This window comes from Perna viridis, chromosome 12 (genome assembly GCF_037379345.1).
Source record: "Perna viridis isolate PV_CMFRI_1.1 ecotype Kerala chromosome 12, ASM3737934v1, whole genome shotgun sequence".
Lineage (NCBI taxonomy): Eukaryota > Metazoa > Mollusca > Bivalvia > Mytilida > Mytilidae > Perna > Perna viridis.
Genome location: NC_142456.1, coordinates 31,395,077 through 31,415,746, shown reverse-complemented (window position 1 = coordinate 31,415,746; position 20,670 = coordinate 31,395,077). Strand labels below are relative to the sequence as shown.

General features: G+C 32.1%; 1 protein-coding gene across 1 annotated transcript; it reads left to right on the top strand.

The window, feature by feature from the left end:
* The first annotated feature begins 547 nt into the window (after nt 1–547).
* LOC148602026 (uncharacterized) lies at nt 548–17,467 on the top strand. Its single transcript, XM_088556443.1, has 7 exons — nt 548–1,820; nt 6,450–6,724; nt 9,546–9,978; nt 11,027–11,188; nt 11,846–11,944; nt 15,066–15,157; nt 16,082–17,467. The coding sequence occupies exons 1-7, from the start codon at nt 1,211–1,213 to the stop codon at nt 16,193–16,195; spliced, it is 1,785 nt and encodes a 594-aa protein (XP_088412569.1). The 5' UTR covers nt 548–1,210; the 3' UTR covers nt 16,196–17,467.
* The last annotated feature ends 3,203 nt before the right edge of the window (nt 17,468–20,670 follow it).

Genomic DNA, 20,670 nt, shown 5'->3' with positions numbered 1-20,670 from the left:
TGAATGAAAATGAAAAGTAAGAGTAATCCAGGGAACAAAGATTCTAGTTGAAATCAAAAGAATGTATTCAGGGACAAACCCTGACATAGAAAACAGATACACACAGCAAAGAACAAGAAATAACCAAAATAAATAGTACAAAGCGAAAACGTAAATGAGCAACTCGGACTCCACTAAAAAGTTAAAACATGGACCAGGTGCACCCGGCAACCCGCCGAGTTGTAAAAAAGTTGTAAAAAGTCTAGCGCGGTACAGAAAAATCTGCATAGTTACGGCAATCTCCAGCATAATAAAAAAGTTGTGATATGAAAACTCAATACACAGGTACTGAAGGTATGTTGCCACAGATGGAAGAACAGTTAACAATACGGAATGTAAAGTATTGGTTTTCCTTTAATATCGATCTCTACGTGTTGGTCAATATATGAAGCTGACCGCACAGTATCTTTACTATACTTTTTCGCATGTTCTTTGGGGTAGATGCGATGTATGAAATCCTCGAAATTAGGGGTATTTAACGATAATACGTCATCAATATAGCCGAAACTGATATAAAAGGATCCGGATAAACGATGTTCCTTCGGATCAGATTAGTTACAAAGTCAGCCTCATAGGAGTGAAATAAATGTCAGCGAGTTAAGTGCATAATTTGTTCCCATTGGACCTTTTGTAGAAAAACGCGTGCACCACAAATATGTTATCGACAAAACATTCCAGCATATTGAAAACATGGTTTGGGAGTAACAGTGAGGTCTTATGTTTTTGAGTCGGGTTTTCCTTGACAGGGAGTTCTGTCTATCTTTAGTTTCAGTGTCGATTAATTGGAGACTTCTTTTATATTCAGTTACGTAGATATTAAAAGCACTAAATCGAATGTATTGGCTTAAAATATAGAAGAAGTGTTATTGGAAATCCTGGTGTAAATGTTTTTTTAACGTAGATCTCTGTTGAATTCCTGACATTACATTATTGGAATTTATCATATTGCGTTGCTTTCAGTTATATTTAAACAGAATTTGATCTTTATCTGTTCGCTATCTGGTTCATTTATGCTATATTGTGATAATAATTCCAATGTCAATTGAAACGATTAGCAAGAATAACAATATAAATGGATTAGATTTTACCTAAAAAGAATTGTTTTGGACAATGGAAGTTAAAAAAAGTCGAACATTGTGAATGTAACTGTCTTCTTCGAAAATATCAGACAATGTATATATGTAGCGATGACCTTGGCACCAAGAAAGGTCAAAACACTCAAATGTGCAAGATAATAGTTTTGGCCGTCATTCCAATGTTTGTATTGCTCATTCAATGTAGTGTAATTATATCTGAAGACCATCAACACATAAATACACAAGAAAGTGTTCGTGAAAACATTTCGTTCAGTGTTGAAGTTGGTTTACTGGTTCATAACCTGCAAATAGAAAGGGGAACGACAGCACTTTATGTCAGTTCAAACTACAGTAGTATCGTTCTGAATACTCTAGTTACGAAACGAGGGAATACTGATTCTGCCTTAGAATCGTTTTCGAAATGGCTGTCATTAACGGTTCCCGATTTTTTCCAGTCACGCGAGAGTTATCGTGTTCATCTTACGGATTATCGCAATAATCTCAATTCCTTAAATGAAACAATTCGGGGTGTAATCGACTTCTATTCGGCTGATATTAATCTGATGATTGGATGGGTTGGGTCGACCGTCAAAGATTCGCAAAGTGAATCAGCATGGCAGGACTTGACAGCGTATCATATGTTACTACTCAGCAAAGAACAAGCTGGTATTGAGCGAGCCTTGGGAAGTACATTTTATGCAAGAGGTAAGTTTCATTGATCTCTCCTTAAATGGCAAAAAAAAAGAATCCAGGATTAGAACATAGATAAAAGAACATGTTCAATGGACAGCGGCCAGGCATCGAAAATAGATTAACACACTAAAGAGCAGGACATAATCAAAGTAACACGAAAATAAAAACAAAATATTGATAACCTGTTTTACTGTTCCTTGGTGTCACATAGATATCGACACTCATATTTTATTATACAGTCAATAATAGACGAGTCTATGCAGTTAAGTTTATGTCATTTGTGTTATACTTAAGTATAATACTTTATTAGCATGCACTAGAAAGCGTCAAAATCATTTGAATACCTATTTAAAAATCACCAAATTTTACACCCGCAAAATTAACAATATGGTATATTCTCAGTGCCATGCACATGCTATACATTTAGCTGCTTTCATTTTACATGTACTGGCTCTGTCGTATTGTAAATGAATATCAGAACATTTCCTTTTTTTCTAGAAGCATTATTATTTTCTGATTTCCTTGAAATCAAATCGAGTTTTGCTATGCCTGTTTTTCATATAGTAAAAAGTCCGTAAAGCAAATGGCAATGTCAGGCTTAAACATGGAGAGTCGTAAAATCATCGTCCTGGAGGATACAACTATTTAAAATTAAAACAAAGTCTATTTTTTTTACAATATACTACAGTGTTCTCTGTTTCGTCCTCGATTTTTAAAAGCACATACACAATTAGCGATTACTAATGCACGTTTCCAAAATCACTGATAATACAGACAAAAGCCATAATTACAAACAACTAAACATTAACAAAACAGTATAATCAGGTCGGAAAATGTCCACTTAGGAAATATGGTTAATTAGCCACAAAGCTCCGTGCGTCGTGGTATTTGAGTTCTTTGTGATACTTTTGTTTCTTTTTTAATTGAAAGCCGTTTCTTTTAATTGTATGTTCAAAAATCTATATTAACATAAATATAAAATTAAAGTTTTTAATATAATAATGAAGACATCCCTTTTTCAATACATGTGTATGACATAATTTTGTAGTTGAATAATCGAAGAGTCAACGTATGTCACAATTAAAAAAATATTTATATTTGTAGCTGAATAATAAAGTGAACAGTACCTGGCCGATACGAATCTTCGAAAGCGTAATCAAGGGAACCAAGGTTATAGCGGTAATCAAAAGAATGCAATCCAGGGACAAAGACCAGACATACACAACAAAGAACATAAAGTAACTAAAATCATACATACAAAGTAACAAAAGCAAATTAGCAACTCGGACTCCACTAAAAACTGGGAGAATGGACCAGGTGCACCGCTAGTGTAAGCGTCCTCTGCTTTTCTAGAAACATCCACCGAGTTGCTCGAAAAAAGCAAATGAAGGTTGTTAAAATTAACGTTCTTATTTTACGTTTGTCATCTCATTATTGACTCCGAATTAAATTTAAATCAGAACGTCGCCTCAGAGGTATTACGTACTGTGCGTATGTTTGCTCTCGATTCGTTTTTAGATACAACGTTATTGGATTAAAAATGATTGGTAGCATAAAATTGCTTTATTCATTTTAACGTACACCCACGGTCTAATCTATCAACAGTTTTGAAAGACGTATTCTGTCTGATTGAATAATTCAGACTAATACCATATTAACCTGCATGCAACTTGTACTCTTCCTATACTTATATATAAGGCATAATTAAAAATAGTTAATCATAAAAAATGGGAAAAAAAATAAAAATGAAGTTTCATTAAAATAAAGAAAAAAAACCATGATATTTTAATATAGATTTATAGCTTTCATATAGACAGATGCATGATAAAATGACTTAAGATTTGTACCTTGGGAAAAAAAAGTAATCGCAATACTTGTGGTAAAACAACATTTTCCGGTAGTTCTTTTAAAAACAATACAGATCATCATTAACTGTAAATGTACCAAAAAAAAAAAAAAACAAAACAAAACAAAACAAAACAAAACAAAAAATAAAAACAAACAAAAACAAAAACAAAATACAAACAAACAAACAAACAAACAAACAAAAAAACGCGACAAATACTATTTCAATACTGCTAAAATTGATACCCGCGAATATATATTGACTTGTCAAATTGGCCAAATAAGCAACTGAAATTACTACATCTACATAAAATTGTTATAAATTGTCTTATTTGTTATCTAATCGCTAATGGATCATACTTGATGGACATTTAATGCTAATCATCTATCATTTTTTTTACTATCATGTGAACCTAGTTCATGCTCCTAGTTTTCAGTTGAGTCATAGATACTTTTGTTTCTATAAGCGTGTTATTTTAGTATTCGACGTTCTATGTTGGGTATGTCTTTTTGTTGGTCTTGTCGTTGTTCCTTGATTGTGTTCTTTTTTATTACCGTTCAAATTATAATTCACTGGAGGAGTTAGACCTAGAATAAGGGACATAACTCTTGAAATCAGTTATATGTTTGTATCAAATTCAATTTCACCACTGTGTCAAGCTTTTCATTTGAAACAGAATGAAATCAGTCCAAGTTACATTGATGCTTACATGTGATTGATGTAAAGTGGTGAATTCAGACGTTCCAATGATTTGCAAGAGTTTTTCCCCTTACCCTAGGAATATCTCCTTAATTTCCGTTTGAGCAATCAACGTTCGACAGATGATCATGATAGATAAAAAATAATTAACCTTGTTTAATGATCAAGTGGAGAGGTTCCGGTGCTACTATACAATTATTTTACCTTCAAATATCTAAATTTGTATTTGTCTACTGAAATACTAATTACAGCGTAAGCATTTACCTTTTTTCGTATCTTAAAGAACCATAACATAGGTATATATATTTGGAATGGTAATACTGCTGATATTTGAACTATTGGCATCTTTAGAATAATTATCAGTCAGCTACTTTTGTTAATCATGAATACTACAATCTGATTGAACGATGAAGTCCATATTTGGTAAAATGATTATGAACTTAATTTTGTATTAATATACAAATAGGTAATGAAGAACATCTTAAGTAATAAAACTAAAGCTTATTTATAAAACCATTTAATCGTAAATATGTTTACACTAAAAAGATATTGTAAGATATGGGCGAAATTTCGTAGGATAAACATTAGTTGTCTTTATAAATGATTTGAACATCAGTTATTGATCCGTTATTGAAAAAACATACAAATAGAATACATGGCATGTATTCCAATGAGAAAAAATAATCAAGGGAACGAACCAAGGTTATAGCGGTAATCAAAATAGTGTAATCCAGGGACAAAAACCAGACATGGAAGAGTAATCAAGGGAACCAAGGTTCTAGCGGTAATCAAAAGAATGTAATCCAGGGACAAAGACCAGACATGGAAACCAGACATACACAGCAAAGAACATGAAGTAACTAACATAAGCATGGGCAACTCGGACTTGGACCAGGTACACCGATAGGGTAAGCGTCCTCTGCTTTTCTAGAAAATACACTCCCAATATATACATAGAAAGGTCTGAAAAATTCCCCACGATGTTAGAACTGTCAAAATTGCGATGCAAATCTTTGGTCGTTCCCTCCGCGAGACTCGAACTCGTACCGCTGTGACATCTATGGCAACACCACCTGCACAAAGTCTAGCGCCCTAGACCACTCGACCAGCTAGGCTATATAAAAATATAGCGTTCGCTGGCCGGGTCATTCCTCCTCGTAGGATTAATCTAGGGCTGTAACTTAGTACACGATGTATGGTAGTACGGGACAGTTCATTTAGATGTTATTATGTAGGATAGAGGATCAGATTAATGATGCATGTCACAACAAATCAATTTTATACAACGTCTCAGAATGTTGATATTTTTTATATATATTTGCCATTTTGATAATTCATGAAGTTTAGTTTGCCGCTTTACATATAGATAAACCTATATCAAGTAAATGTATTGTTTTTAAAATAATATATATTACGTTGATCTTCATATTCCTTTTCATCACAACGCAAAATATATTTTATCAACAAACAAAACAAATTATATAGTAAACTTGACACTGAAAAAGAAATATCATGATAGTATTTGATACTCTTGTATGGTATGAGCATCCAATTTACACCATATACCATCTTCTCCTTCTCCATTGTCAGATCCCCATTCCCCATTTCCCATTGTCCCCATTCCCGACCGTCTTCATCTCCATTTCCCATTGTCCCTATCCCCATTCCCCTCTGTCCTCGTCCCCTTCCTCATAGAATCCACATAGCATTTTTGTTTCTCCGTCAAATATTTACATTGTCAACTTTAAACTGTTGTTAATTAAATTTGATTTATTTTTATATAAATTAATACTTACCAATCCGCCCATTCCATTCGAAATCCACATCCCCCATACACTATCCCTATTCCCCATCCTCCATTATCCATATAAGGTTACCCGATAGAAGTACTGTATTGAATCATATTTTATCTTATGTTTCACTCCTCATCTTCATCATTTTGTCAAAAGTTTCAAAGGGTTTAAAGATTTAATTGTAGTTTATTGTTTTCGTTTTTAACAATTTATTGCTTATTTTTTTCTTTGCCCATCGTTATTATCATTTTTTTTTAAAGAAAAAATGGATCTGTACACAATTTAAAAATACTTTATTTTTAGGATCATTTCCGATTGAAGATCTTTTGTGGTACACTAGAAAGACAACTTTAGGGCAGACATACCTGGATAGAAGTATGCAATACTCAGAATTCGTAGGACGAAAATTAGATGAAAGTTACACCAATACGCTTCTTTACTCTGAGTTAAACAGGATGAAGGAAGAGATTTCCGCTAATAATGGTTCAACTGCATCTGTTGTGGCGGGAATTATTTGGTTCAATAACATGACGTCATATATCAACATACTGAAAAATATCCAGGATGGGTTGGCAGAGGTAATATGAAATTATCATGATGATATTATTTGCGTTCATTTGTTGCTGTGAAATGAGTACAGTGTATGTCTGTTTTCCCTGTCTGGTCTTTGTCCCTGGAATACATTCTTTTGGTTCCCTTGATTACTCTTAAACATGCGAATTAAATTCTTGCGGTATTGGTTGAAATACATTTTACCCAAATGCAAATATGCAATTTATTTATTGTTATCCATATGAACCTGGCATCTCTCGTGTTTGAGGTAGTAAAATTATTAAAATTGCTTTAAATTTGTAGTACAAGTAAAGTAAATGTTAAGTAGTTGAAATGTTTTGACTCATTTTGTTGATATTTATACTAGGAATTCAAGTACAATTGTCTGAATTCAGTTTAAACACGAACTTGTCATACATATTAAAGGCAAAAACCTTTAAATTCTTACAAAGTTCAGGATCAGACATGTTTAAAACGAAACGATTAAAGTTAGTTTCTTTGTATCTATGGATAGGTAATATGACGTTTTATTGTTTTCCTTTTGTATCCATTGGCAATTCGATTTTTAATTGACAAAAAGAGCCGTTATTTTGTATAACTTGTTTTTAAAGAATCATTCTTTAAAAAATAATTTCCACTGGATTCAAATCTTAATATTGAACTTTTTTATCTGTACTAAATCGTTATTTTGTTTGGGATCAATTGTATAAATGTATAAGAATTAATAAGAATGAATACGCCGAATGTATAAGAAGGAAGGCTGATAGAGAAACAACCAATCAGAAAACTTGTTACAAATCAACATGAATGGTTATCAAATAATACCCAAGAGTAATGCTTATGTAACATTTAGGCGCACTGTATCGCACACCATGCTGACCCAGTTAGATTTGAAATTAGATGGATATGCATCCTGTACTAGTTTCTAAGTGCTTGATATTATATATATATATATATATAAACATAGTATTTGGCTGTAAGTTTTGGAAAGACACCCCTGATTGGTACTAAAACTCGGCAAATTTTTCTTCTGTATGTTATCATGAATACTGGATTTTATGATGATATTCACTAATTTACCTATAAATTACTTGAACCTTAAAAGCAAAACTTCAAATTTTAAGGTATTTGCACACATTTTTTGACGCCATAATAAGCCTTAGGTTAAAGCTTGGTGTCTACGTTGATTGATTTTACTGATGAAAAATAAATGACAATGTAGGACTAGAATCAAAATCAGATAGAGACAAACAGAGTAACGGGGATGTAAGATCAATGTTCTATTCAGTTAATGTTTTCACATATTTTGGAAGCTTGGTAGCTTTATGCTTTCCAATAAAACTTTACTTAACATGAATAAAGCATTTTTGTTCTGCTTTAATTACGACAATATTTATATAATTTTGTTAAACATTAGAAACAATTAATTTACTGGTACTCAAATGTGTACTCAACCAAAGGTACACATCCGAAACAAAATATTTTTCAAAACCATAATGACTTCATATGATTAATTGCTCATCAAATAATTTTATGTTAAGAAATGTGCAAAATGTAATTCATGGTTGGAAAACCTCCATATTTTTATTTTTGATATTTTGTTTGAAATCTTATAGTAAACAGAAAACAACATGTGGTTTTTCATATAACCCTTGTTCTCATGAGAAAAATATATAGAATGCACTGTAGAATTCAAAATTAAGGGATATAATTCTGTAAATAACACTTAAATACAAAAAAACCTATTGGATTTTAAATGTGGATTATATTATCCTCTAAGAGCAGACAGATTGCGAATGATAATTATACATTTCATCATATAGACCTATAGAGCAAATTAGTAACAAAAATAAAAAAAAACATGTAACATTTTTGGGGTGCATCACATTTTACATTTTTTTCTTAGCTGAAGTGCTACTTAAAATCAAGAAGAATAGTGTTCATTTATTTCTGGAACTAACCTCGGCAGTCAACAACATAGAAAGTTACAAGCTTGATAAATATAAATATATGTTTGAAGACGACTACATTTGAAACAAGTCCTACAACGTTTTTTGTGTTTTTTTTTTTTTTTGTTGTTTTTTATTGTTTTGTTTTTTTTTGTAAAATACTGAGGCTTCATTCCCTGAATTACACATGGTAGAACCTCTAGATGACACATTTGTCCACCTATTTCGATAGTTTTGGTTTTGAGTACTTCTTGTATGCCACTGTTTTTAGATCCTCCCGTGTCTTGGATTCTAATGCTGCTAATCAGATGTTACAGATGAAACACCCGTACATCATATCATTTACAGCAATATATATGAGTTTTCAAAATTTTCACCACGTAACAAAACATTCTCATTCTTATTCCCCCTTTCTTTAAACCATAGAATGGGAAGTTTTCTTGGTTTCATACTTGTGTTAAACGATACATAAAACAGAGAAGACGTAAAGTTTCAAAACTAAAAGAAAACACTATATATATGTATTTCTATAAATTAAAGGAAATGGTAAAAAATGTCATTATCACATGTAAGCCGGCGACAACTTAAAATCAATTGAAAATATCTAACCCAAACCCTATTCGGAGTATAAAATTGATTCGATTTAGACAGGTGTTCGGTTTACCAAAGGTCAATATACATTTAACTTAATATACAGTGACTGTCAAGAATGTCTGGTTTAGATAAGTATTCAGATTTTTCAGGGTTTGGTTTAAACAGGTTTCATTGTAACAAACTATGTAGAAAATCGTTTTTTTTTTATTTTAGTGTCTATGCATCAAGGACAGTTTATGTTAACAATCCGTTGATTTTATGTTAGACTATAAAAGTAACACTATGAGTTTATGCTTTCCTTCAGGAAATTATTCTGTCTCTGGGCAACCATATTGATGACATAGAGAAGCATCTAATAGTCATGGCTATAGAGATAGCAGTCGGTTTACTTATGTTTCCTGTCATTGTATTCCTTGTTTATCGTCTCACCAAGAAGCTACAGTCTTTTGCAAACTCCTTGAAGGATAAAACTAATGAACTAGAAAAAGAGCGGAAGCGCTCAGAACAGCTGCTCCACCAAATGCTACCCGTTGCTATAGCTGCACAAATGATAAACAACATGGCCGTCGAACCTGAACACTTCGAATCGGTGACCATTTACTTTTCCGATGTTGTTGGTTTTACAACTATTTGTTCCAAAAGCGCACCCATGGAAGTCGTTAATATGCTAAATTTATTGTATACCACAATAGACAATCGATTGGAGAACTTTGATGTTTATAAAGTCGAGACAATAGGTAATAATGCACTTTATAAGAAAGTATTTATACAAATACAAAGGATTAAAGTAAACAATAATATTATTGTTCTAAAACATTATTAGATAGATAACCATAGTTTAAGCCTTGTACATCTAAGTAAACTATAGCAGTCATAGTCATAGTCATTCCCGCTATTTTCATGTGGGTGTCCAAGTAAAAATCATTGGGTGGCATGTGGCATTTTTCTTCAAACCTCTTATCATAAATGCAGCCATTCTCTAAGTTGAATGTCGGTTTTTGATTAACTAGTACGATTGAAGAGAAGTATATTTCATAGAAAGCTTAAAATGCATTGAAAAAAGGGAGATAATTCTTTTATTTTAGCAAATTTGGTTTCTTTGTTAGGGAACTTAAAAACCATTATCCGAGCCAGCTATTGTCGATTTATAACAAACTATATACTATCTGACATACATACGATATAAACATTACTTTGGAACAAAAAAAAATAGTGAGATTAAAATTTACCCTGTGTCACCAAAATCATAAGATCTGCATTGACAGCCTCTTAACAATTAACAACTAGTAAAAAATACATCTAATTGATATTATCTCAGCAGTAGTTGTTATTCAGTATGACAATGCAACCGATTAAGTTTATACCCAATTAATAATACAAAAGTGATGGCATCCGTGAAATGCAAGGTTCCCTTAGAGGCATCTGTATCCGAAATATTCCCATTCAAAAATAGACCTTGATTTTCATACACTGAATAATCGTAAAAAAGACATTTTTTTAACCCGTTAAATTATTTAGATAAATAGAAAGCATTGCACAGTTGCCACACAGTTTACAAAGTAAAATACATGTACCGTGATATGTCACCGATTGTTTTGAAAATTGAGGCTCGTTTTAGGGTTTTCTATGACAATTTACATCTCGAGGCATTAATGATAAAAAGAGAGAAGTAGTATTACTTTGTCTTGAATGTACGGGTTTGGTGTTATGGAAAATAGTCTGAAAAAGCAAGACAATGTTTCGGCGATCTATTTTTTTCAAGGATGACACTTGTTTATTTTTCAGGGGATGCATATATGGTCGCATCGGGACTACCTATTAGAAACAAAGAAAAACACTCTTATGAGATAGCATCGATGTCATTGGATATTCTTAAAGTTGTCTCGGAGACAAAAATACCCCATTTTCCAGACGAACAGTTTAAAATAAGAATTGGCATCAACACTGGTAAGATTAATTTCACACGTTTTTTTACCTTAAATTGACCATCTCATTACTGACCCCTAAAAACTTATTTTTAATTTCAAGAGAATACACTTAACTAGAATGGGTAATGCGTAAATGTATTGAACAAAGCAATGTACTCTTAAATGTGCTGTATCTAATAAATTATATCATCAGCCAAGACTAGACAATCACACTTATGTTACAGACATATCTCTTAATTTACGAAAATTTAGTAAAGGTATGGAAATTAATGTTGATTATCATGCTAAATGTGCTAAATGCTATTGGGCTGTTACAAAATGCCAGCAAATTTCAAATCATTTTGACACATTGCCTGATTCATTTCAGTCTTTTTCAATGAAAAGCAAGTAAATATAGTAAGAAATATTCCAAAAAACCAGTCACTGAAAAAGTAAAAATAAATGTCAAATAAAGGATTTCTTAATTAAATCATCTTAATGAGTAATAGAAAACGAATCCAAACCAGTTTTGTCGTCAAAATGGGCATATTTTGTACATTCAAAGACCCATTATGGTGTCTAAAGAACTAAATGAGATATATGATTAATTGGCATATAGTTGAGATTAACATAACTATCTTTAACAATTATTTATTCTCATGTAAATATTCACTCAGTATTCACACCATATTTAAAGGTTCGGTAGTTGCTGGTGTAGTTGGATCTAAAATGCCTCGTTATTGTTTGTTTGGGGACACAGTCAATGTTGCTTCAAGGATGGAATCAAATTCTTTGCGTAAGTTTTGGATACATATATATCATAAATAATTTAACGAAATTTGCTGGATAGCGAAATACCCGACTTTCTAAGGAGATTGTCCTAAGGTAAGGGACACAACTCTTGCAAGTCATTGGAACGTTTGTATTCAAAATTTTACATTAATATCATGTAAGCATCATAGTAACTTGGACTAATTTCATTCTGATGCAAATGAAAGCTTGATAGGCTTTGGTGAAATTGAATATGATACAAATATATCACTGATTTCAAGAGTTAATTCCCTTACCCTAGGTCTACCACCTTAAATAATGAGGCTTCATGACCTTTGAGAGGCATATTGAATACTGGTACATTTTTGTGCTAGTTTGCCTCCTTATTTCGAGTACTTTTTGTTTAAAATTTATTTTTGGGTCTTGAAATTCTTAAGAATTTAGTTTTTCAATTTAGATATTTATATATAATTGTACTTTTTGTATTTTGTATTTTGTAATAGTTTAGGTTTCTGTACATTTAAATGGCCAAATTTCGGCCAAAAATATCGCAGTGTTAGCAGCGGGATGATTCAAATACGAAAAATAAGATCAGATAAAATGAAATTAAGTAAAATAAAGACATGATCTAAACATAAACACATGAAACAGAGACGATTTACATACACGATGTATTGAACCGAATGAAAAAGATTTTCAATACGATAAAAAGAATGTGCTTTTCAGATATTCGATACGTAAGATAATATCTAGATAAAAATGGTTCTAAGGACTGCTGGATATATATAGGATATGCCTTTAACTACACAAGATTAATGAATCAATACGTTTTACTAATCATAGGGTTTTCAGTTGGCCTATATTTTTTTCTGATTTCTTTTTATCTGAGTAAGCCCATTTCCGTCCCTAATGTGTGTGCATAATAATAAAGAGCTTTTCATGACAGGGAACTTCTTATCTCATTTTATTATTTTCCATGATATTGAATTAATCCATTATGACAAACTTAAAAAGAATAGTGTTCTGAAGATTGAAAATGTTAATTATTCAAGTGCTGGAATCTGTAAGAATCAGGCAAAGTCATCCCGAAAACAAAAACCACACGGATTTTGTGTTTGTCTACCCCGGACTTGACGGCGGGTGTTTCTAGAAAAGCAGAGGACGCTTACCCTACCGGTGCACCTGGTCCATGCTCACAGTTTTTAGTAGAGTCCGAGTTTCTCAATTGCTTTTTTTACTTTGATGTACTATTTTAGTTACTTTATGTTCTTTTGGTGTGTATGTCTGTTTTCTATGCACTAAAGTACCAATCGATATAAAATGTAGGCATGCTAGTGGGGCTTCGAGATTATGCTTTTCAAACTACACATCCTTATGTTACTTGTCTCATTTATGCATACATATTTGCAACTTGGAGAAAACAAATTAGTCACAACCTCTTAGATGAGCAAATTTGAAATATGGTGACCCCAGCAAAGTGCTACTTTATTGTACAATATAATTTTTATCTAAAAAAATATTGACAAACTTAGACGGGTTATATCTGCTGTAGCAGTTTCTGAATTTGAAATAAAATTGAATCCTGTGCCTTTTTGACATGCACGTATCACCTCCTGTGAGATATTTAATATCTAGTTGCATTAAGTAAGTATATTAGTACCGTGAATCATGCTCCATTAATTTGAATTATAAGTTTAAAGTTCTTATGGATCCTGAAAAAATCAAAAGATCTTCTGAAAACTCTCAATTCAAGATGGTTATCAGAATAGAATAGCATTAAAACCTATGATTTTTCAACTCTTTGGACTTCTATCCCCCATACTCAGTAAAATTCCCAACTCAAAAACCATATCCATTGCTGTTACTAAAATAGGGCACACCTAAATACAAATATGTAGTTCTTGGTTGAGATTCCTCATACTTTATAAAATATAATTCCAAATAAGCTTCCAAATATATCGAAGATGTTTTAAAATGCTGGCATTTTCGATCGACAACATTTTTTCCTGTACAGTGGACGCGTTTTTCAACAAACGGTCGGCATTCCATTGAGAACAAATTGTGCTCCTCTACTTGCTAACCTATTCCTTTCCTCTAATGAGGCTGACTTTAAAGCTAAACTTATCCAAAAGAAGGTTCATCGTTTAGCAAGATCTTTTAATCACAGCTTCCGCTATATAGATGACGTATTATCGTTGAACAATCCTAGTTACGGGGATTTGATGCATCGCATCTACCCCAAAGAAATTGAGAAAAAGGATACTACATACACTGTGAAGTCAATCTTATATCTTGACCTACACTTAGAGATCGACGGTAAAGAAAACTATTGACCAAATTATACGACGAACGCAAATACTTTTCATTCAGTACTATCAAATTTCCTTTCATCTGTGGCAACATCCCTTCAGTGTGCCATAACTACGCAGACTTTTTGTATCGCGCTAGACTTCTTAAATAAGGCTTCTGGAACAGAATTATGTTGCTACAAAATTCATCACTACAGATATGTTCAACGTGTCATAGTTTTCCTTACCTCTCACGTATAGCCCGTACTACTTTTTATGATGAACTCGACGGGTGTCCCTAGACAAGAAGAGGACACCTACCCTACCTGTGCAACTGATAAATGCTCCCAGGTTTTAGTGGAATCCGAGTTGCTCATTTATTTAAATTACTTTTTGTGTATTAGTTTGGTTATTTTATGTTCTTTGTTGTATTTGTCTGTATTTCATGTATGGTCTTTGTCCCTGGATTATATTCTTTTGACTTCCGTACGAATCTTGGTGCCCTTGATAACTATTTTACTTTCAAACCTTACAACTGAGAGTAACTGATTCATGTTTAGCTTTTATATAAAGGACTAAACATCTTTTGTAATGCTTTTATGCTACATATATAACAATATTAGTGTAAGTTAGAGTTTGTTTAAGCAGATAATAGTATATACACCTTCGTTAAATTCTATTATAAAAAAAGAACGAGGGAATTTGTGTAGCATTTCTAAGGAATCAAACATCGCATGGATTGTATATATAGTGTAAATACGTCAATACTACTTAAAATCGAAAATCGCATACACAATGAACAACACCTTTTTGAATTTTTATGGAACCAAACTTATGGTTTAACAACAATCTTTTCAGCCTGTAGAATACAAATTTCGTCAAGTACACACGACGCACTTACACAATTCTCAGGTTTCATAGTCAGAGAACGAGGGCAGCTCCAAATTAAGGCAAGTTATATCATAATGATAGTGAGAGAAGTCGCCAAAACGACGAACCAATTAACTTATAAATTAGCTTCACTGACGGTCTGATTTCAGTCGACCGACAATGATTGGGTATGCAAATGCGGAAGTTCAAAATATATTATTCTTCCCGGAATCAATTTGTTCCAATTAACAAGGACTTTGGACGACGTCTACTCTATGATTTATACGATTCAAAGGTCTTATCTTTATGTTATTGATCATAGAGTAGGCGTCGTCCAAAGTTCTTGTTTTGTCTTTCTCATGTTAGATTATAATCGATAATAATCACAAAATCAATAAGATTGCTTAAGGTGGCTTGGAGAACGAAAAATCAAATTGAAGATGATGACGAATCTGTTCATCCAAATTTTGCGTATGATGCTTTAATTGACAATAACCTTTTTGTTATTCATAATTGCCATTTTCATTCAGCAGTGCTGAAAATTGAAGTCAGTCAGAAAAATGAATTGTTTTTGATAAAAAATGTGACCATAAACAATAAACAAAAAATATTGGGTCGGTTGACAGTGGTTCTGATTTTCTTAAGTCTATTATCTTACTTATTAGTTTAAACTGATATTGGTCGTAACACTTTTTAATACAAGTCTTACTACCATGAAAACAATCCCTGGTGTACGATTGTAACTGATATTCTGATGATCTCGATAGACAGAACCTTAAATCTCTTCATTCCACTTAAATGTTACTATCACAGTAATGACAGTGATACTTTAAGATCGTGAAAGTCATGATTTATAAATTTTTTCGCAGTTGTTTTCATCGATTTGTTGCCATAAAATGCGTGTACATGTATGACGAGTTTAAATTGCAAAATTATTTCCGGAACCACACCATGTTAATGTCCTAAATGTGTTTCCATATTTTTTCTTTCTTTTTTTTTTATAGGGTAAAGGAATGATGACGACCTACTGGTTAATAGGAAAGAAAAATGGATACAGTATCAATGCTGCAGATATTCTCTTTGACGATGACAAATGGTGTCATAATATTAGTTGTTAAGTAGCACTCCAGGTAAGAATCATGCAAAATGTGATTCATGGTTGGAAAGCCTTCACATTTTTATTTTTGATATTTTGTTAAAAATGTCATAGTAAACAGACAGTATTTTGTGGATTTTCATATAACCCTAGTTAAAGGAGATAACTCTGTAAATTACACTAAAATACAAAAGAAACTATTAGATGTTCCATGTGAATTATCTCCTAAGAGCTGACAATTTAGAATGAATAATTATATATTTCATCATAAAGACCTATAAAACAACTTCAAAACAAAAACAATAATAAAAGTAATAATAGAAAACAAATACTACTTTAGGTGTATCATATTTTACAGAATTTGCATGATTCTTAAAAAGACTGCTACTTAAACATTTTAAGACACTCGGAGGTACTGTAAACCAATTTATTTTCGCGATTAAGGATATCAATCAAATTTATCAGATAGTCATTATTTCATTTCTATTCTAACACTCTACTACGACGTCTATTTTAAACAGACTTATTTACTGCGCTTTTAGTTTTAGAATTACCAAAATACATCATATGGGAAAATAAGTAGGTTTTCAGTAATGTAATCGAACTTTGACAAATGAATTATATCTGCAAAACAATGTATTCGATAAAGCATGTCTATGATATTTTCAATACAACTTAAATGGTATTTTTTTCTGAAATTCACAAAATTTGAAAGTGAAATTGCTCTATACGTGCAATATATTTTTAAATTTTGATGTTTTCATTTTCTGTGTTAGTGTATTGATTAAGGAGGTAGACCTGGGGTAAGGGACATTACCCTTGAAATCAGCGATATGTTTGTATCATATTCAGTTTCAACAAAGCCTATCAAGCTTCCATTTGAAACAGAATGAAATTAGTCCAAGTTACTTTGATGCATACATGAGATTGCTGTAAAATGGTGAATACAAACGTTCCAATGATTTGTAAGACTTGTGTCCCATACCCTAGGTCTACTACCTTAATTAACATTAAAAGTTAGCTATAGTTTTAGCAAAATAGTGCTAAAAGTAAAGCATAAACAACCATATTTTATCCACATAATTGAAGTATTTCATCATAACACAGGCGTTTAATGAGATAACTTAAGACTTGCTTATTCAGTTATTTTACTTCTTTTCTTTCTTAATTCTGACATTACAATTCAAATTTAATATATGTATCACGTTCTGGTTTTTGACCGCTTGACATCCCTATCCCTCAGAAAGTTTTTTTTTTTTTTTTTTTTGGGGGGGGGTGGTGGGGTTGGTTTGCTTTTATCTCATACTGAGGCCACATTCAAATTAAAATAAGATATGGTCCCTATTGTTACTGTTCCATCTCATTAATAAGAAGACAACAATCTCCAACTTAAATCCTGAATTAGAATTTCGTGTTATTTGTGTGTACTATTAGTATTATTGTCAATGGCATCATTTGGTATTTCTAATTTCACCACTTTTTTCATGTGACAACTATTGATAAAACATGTTTGAAAAAAGTTGTGTTTTTATGCCTTAGCCTATAATTTGTTTTGTAATAGGTCTTCGCCATCTTTAACTTGTTATGATATATGACGTCATATCATTTTTTTAGGATTTCTTTAATGAAAAGTTACGTATTTCGTAACTACATTTAAAATTTACCGGTATAATGTTTTGTAATGTTTAAGGTCGTAAAATCGCGATATTTGACAAACTGTATTTTGTTACGATAGATGAAATGGTAATTTTATATGTTGCCTAAACGTAAATGGCAGTGTTGTCTCTATTTATGCTATTTTGAGCTTTCTAAACAAGCGTTTTTTACTAGATAAATTACTACTGGGTGGCAAATAACCTGTGAATGATTTCAATGACTGTACAAGTTCCTGGCAATAGAGGAAGAAGTCCCGAAAGGGTTGTCTAAACCAAAGAAAGTTTGATTTTAGTCTGGTATTATGTGATCTACTCACCAATAAAGGAGTCTCATAACATAGCCCCATGACCGACGTCCATGAGAATTTGATTAGGGTCGAATTTCAGTCTGGCCCAATGTGAACTGATAGCCAAATACGAAAGTTTATAAAGATAACTCGACCTGCAAGTCCACTAAGACCTAGGTTGACAACATGCACAAAGATAAGACCTTTCCAGCTTGGGACGTGCCCAATTTTAGTTAACTTAACTTTATTAATTATATGATGCATTGAAAATATGAATGTCATTGTCTGCATGAATAGAATAAATGTTAATTTTCATCGGAAATAGTTGTAACAAGATAAAACAGATAACGATCGAAAGTAAATCAAAATAATATGTCCCAGGATAAAGGCTGGACTGGGAAAATAGACACACACAACAAAGAACATGAAATAATAAAAAGAAAACGCGAACAAAGAAACAAAAAGCAACTCGGCCTCGGGGAGCATGGAACAGGTGCACCGGTAGGTTCAGCGTCCTCAACTTTTCTAGAAACACCCGTCGAGTTGCTCCTTCAATGTCACGTAATAGACTAGACGAAAAAGGAAAGGAAAATTGTGAAACTGTGTAAAATTTGGTTCTCATTCGATCTATAAAAATAATTTAATGACAATGCGTAATCTATATAGCAGAAACTGAGATCAAAGGATCTTGCTTAACAATCTTCCTTTTGATGGAACAGTTCAGCTATAAAATCAACTTAATAAGAGTGAAAGAATAAGTCAGCGAGTTGCGGAGCACAATTATTTTTTTCCCATTTGAATTACGATCGTCTGTTGATATCACAACGGGAGTAACAAGTGTCGTGGTAAGACGAAAGAGCCTCATTGGCAGCTGTAAGTATTAAAGTTAATAGTTTCTAGAGAGGCTTCATAGTACATTTTTAGATCAAGCTACAAAACGTTTTGGAGTACTTTTTTTAATTTCAATACTTGGATGGAAGAAGTTGTTTTTGTATGCTCATTTTTTTTTCTAATTGCGGCTTATTTAAGTTTTTTTTTGTCGTGTGTGTATCTTTATTCTTTGTCTGATATTGTGTTTTCATTTACGCTTTGGTTAATGGCGTTCTTCTCCTTTTTGGTCCCATCACTTCCTCTTAACTGTTAGTCTCTGTAAGAATCAGGCAGTGGAAGAAACGTGGTATAAAAACCACCATTTTGAAAGTTTAATTTGAATATTTGCACCATCAGATTCAAGGGGAAAAAGATTTTTCGTATCACTTTGGTAAATTGAGTTACAATTCCTGTGAAAAGCATTTAAAATGAGCATTGCAAGGGTAGATAACCCAGTCAATAACCTTAACTTTTTTTCATTCTATTGATAATTTCTCAGCAAATCGAGTGATTCGGAGATCAACTAACCGTCTTTTCAATAGAGAAAGCATTCCTGAGTGCAATTATAATGTCATATTGGTTGGTTTTTGACATGTATGCTTCTGATTCTTAAAAATAGACTTAAACTTAATATACATGACAATCTCTTTTCTTTAGCATAAATTGTCGCGGAGTTCAAAATCATTCATTATCCCATAAAAATGTTTTGTAACCATGTTATCTGAAGATCTATGTTTTTGTAAACGTGTTTTTATAACACATTATCTTTATCTTCTTTTGTAACAAGTCTTGATAATCTTTAATTTGCAACGTTAAATGACATAGTTATGTTAGGTAAGACATAAATAGAAACATTCCAGTCTTTTTGAAATCATCAAAGTTTTCCCGTTAGGTAGTATGGTATATATAATCATTTCAATTTTAACTTCTAACCCCACACTAGTTACTGGTAATTTTCCAATAACCAGTATTGACATGACTTATATCATACTATATCGTTGTAAAATGGACATTTTACCAGGGCATATTTAACAACTTTTTGCAGTTGATATATCATATAATAAAATTGAACAAATGATTACAATGAGCGTAATAAGCATGAAACTGCACTTTTGACTATTGACCAAATATTTTATCTAATTTAAAAAGCATAAATTTGAAAAGAGAAACATTTTTAATCTATATATATATATATATATATATATATATATATATATATATATATATATATATATATATATATATATATATAGATTAAAAGAGCTTTAACTAAAAAAAAAGTAACCACTATCTAAAACATTCTTTAAGTTACAATTATCACGTGACGAATAGACAAATTTCTTTCTAAACCGATCTTTATATTGGTTTGATTTTGACAAGTGTTTGTTTTACCAAGGTTCCAAATAATTTAAACTGGTGTAAGGGGACTTAAAAAGTGTCTGGTCTTCGGATTATCAGAGTTCAGTTAAGACAGATTTCACTGTAATCAAAGGAACCAAGATTCTAGCGGAAATCAATGAATGCAATCCAGCCATTCCAGGGAAAAAATACTACAGAGGGAAAACAGACACACCCAACAAAGGACATGAATTAATCAAAATAATTAGTTAAAAGAAACAAAAGTAAATGTTTTGCACTGGTAGGGTAAGTGTCCTTTCCTTTTCTAGAAGCATCCGCCGCTCATT

Excerpts from the sequence above, each read along its gene's own strand:
- LOC148602026 (XM_088556443.1), top strand. The coding sequence starts at position 1,211 with ATGTATATATGTAGCGATGACCTTGGCACCAAGAAAGGTCAAAACACT. Across the intron at positions 1,821-6,449 it reads AAGTACATTTTATGCAAGAG|GATCATTTCCGATTGAAGAT; the intron begins GTAAGTTTCATT and ends CTTTATTTTTAG. Across the intron at positions 6,725-9,545 it reads TCCAGGATGGGTTGGCAGAG|GAAATTATTCTGTCTCTGGG; the intron begins GTAATATGAAAT and ends GCTTTCCTTCAG.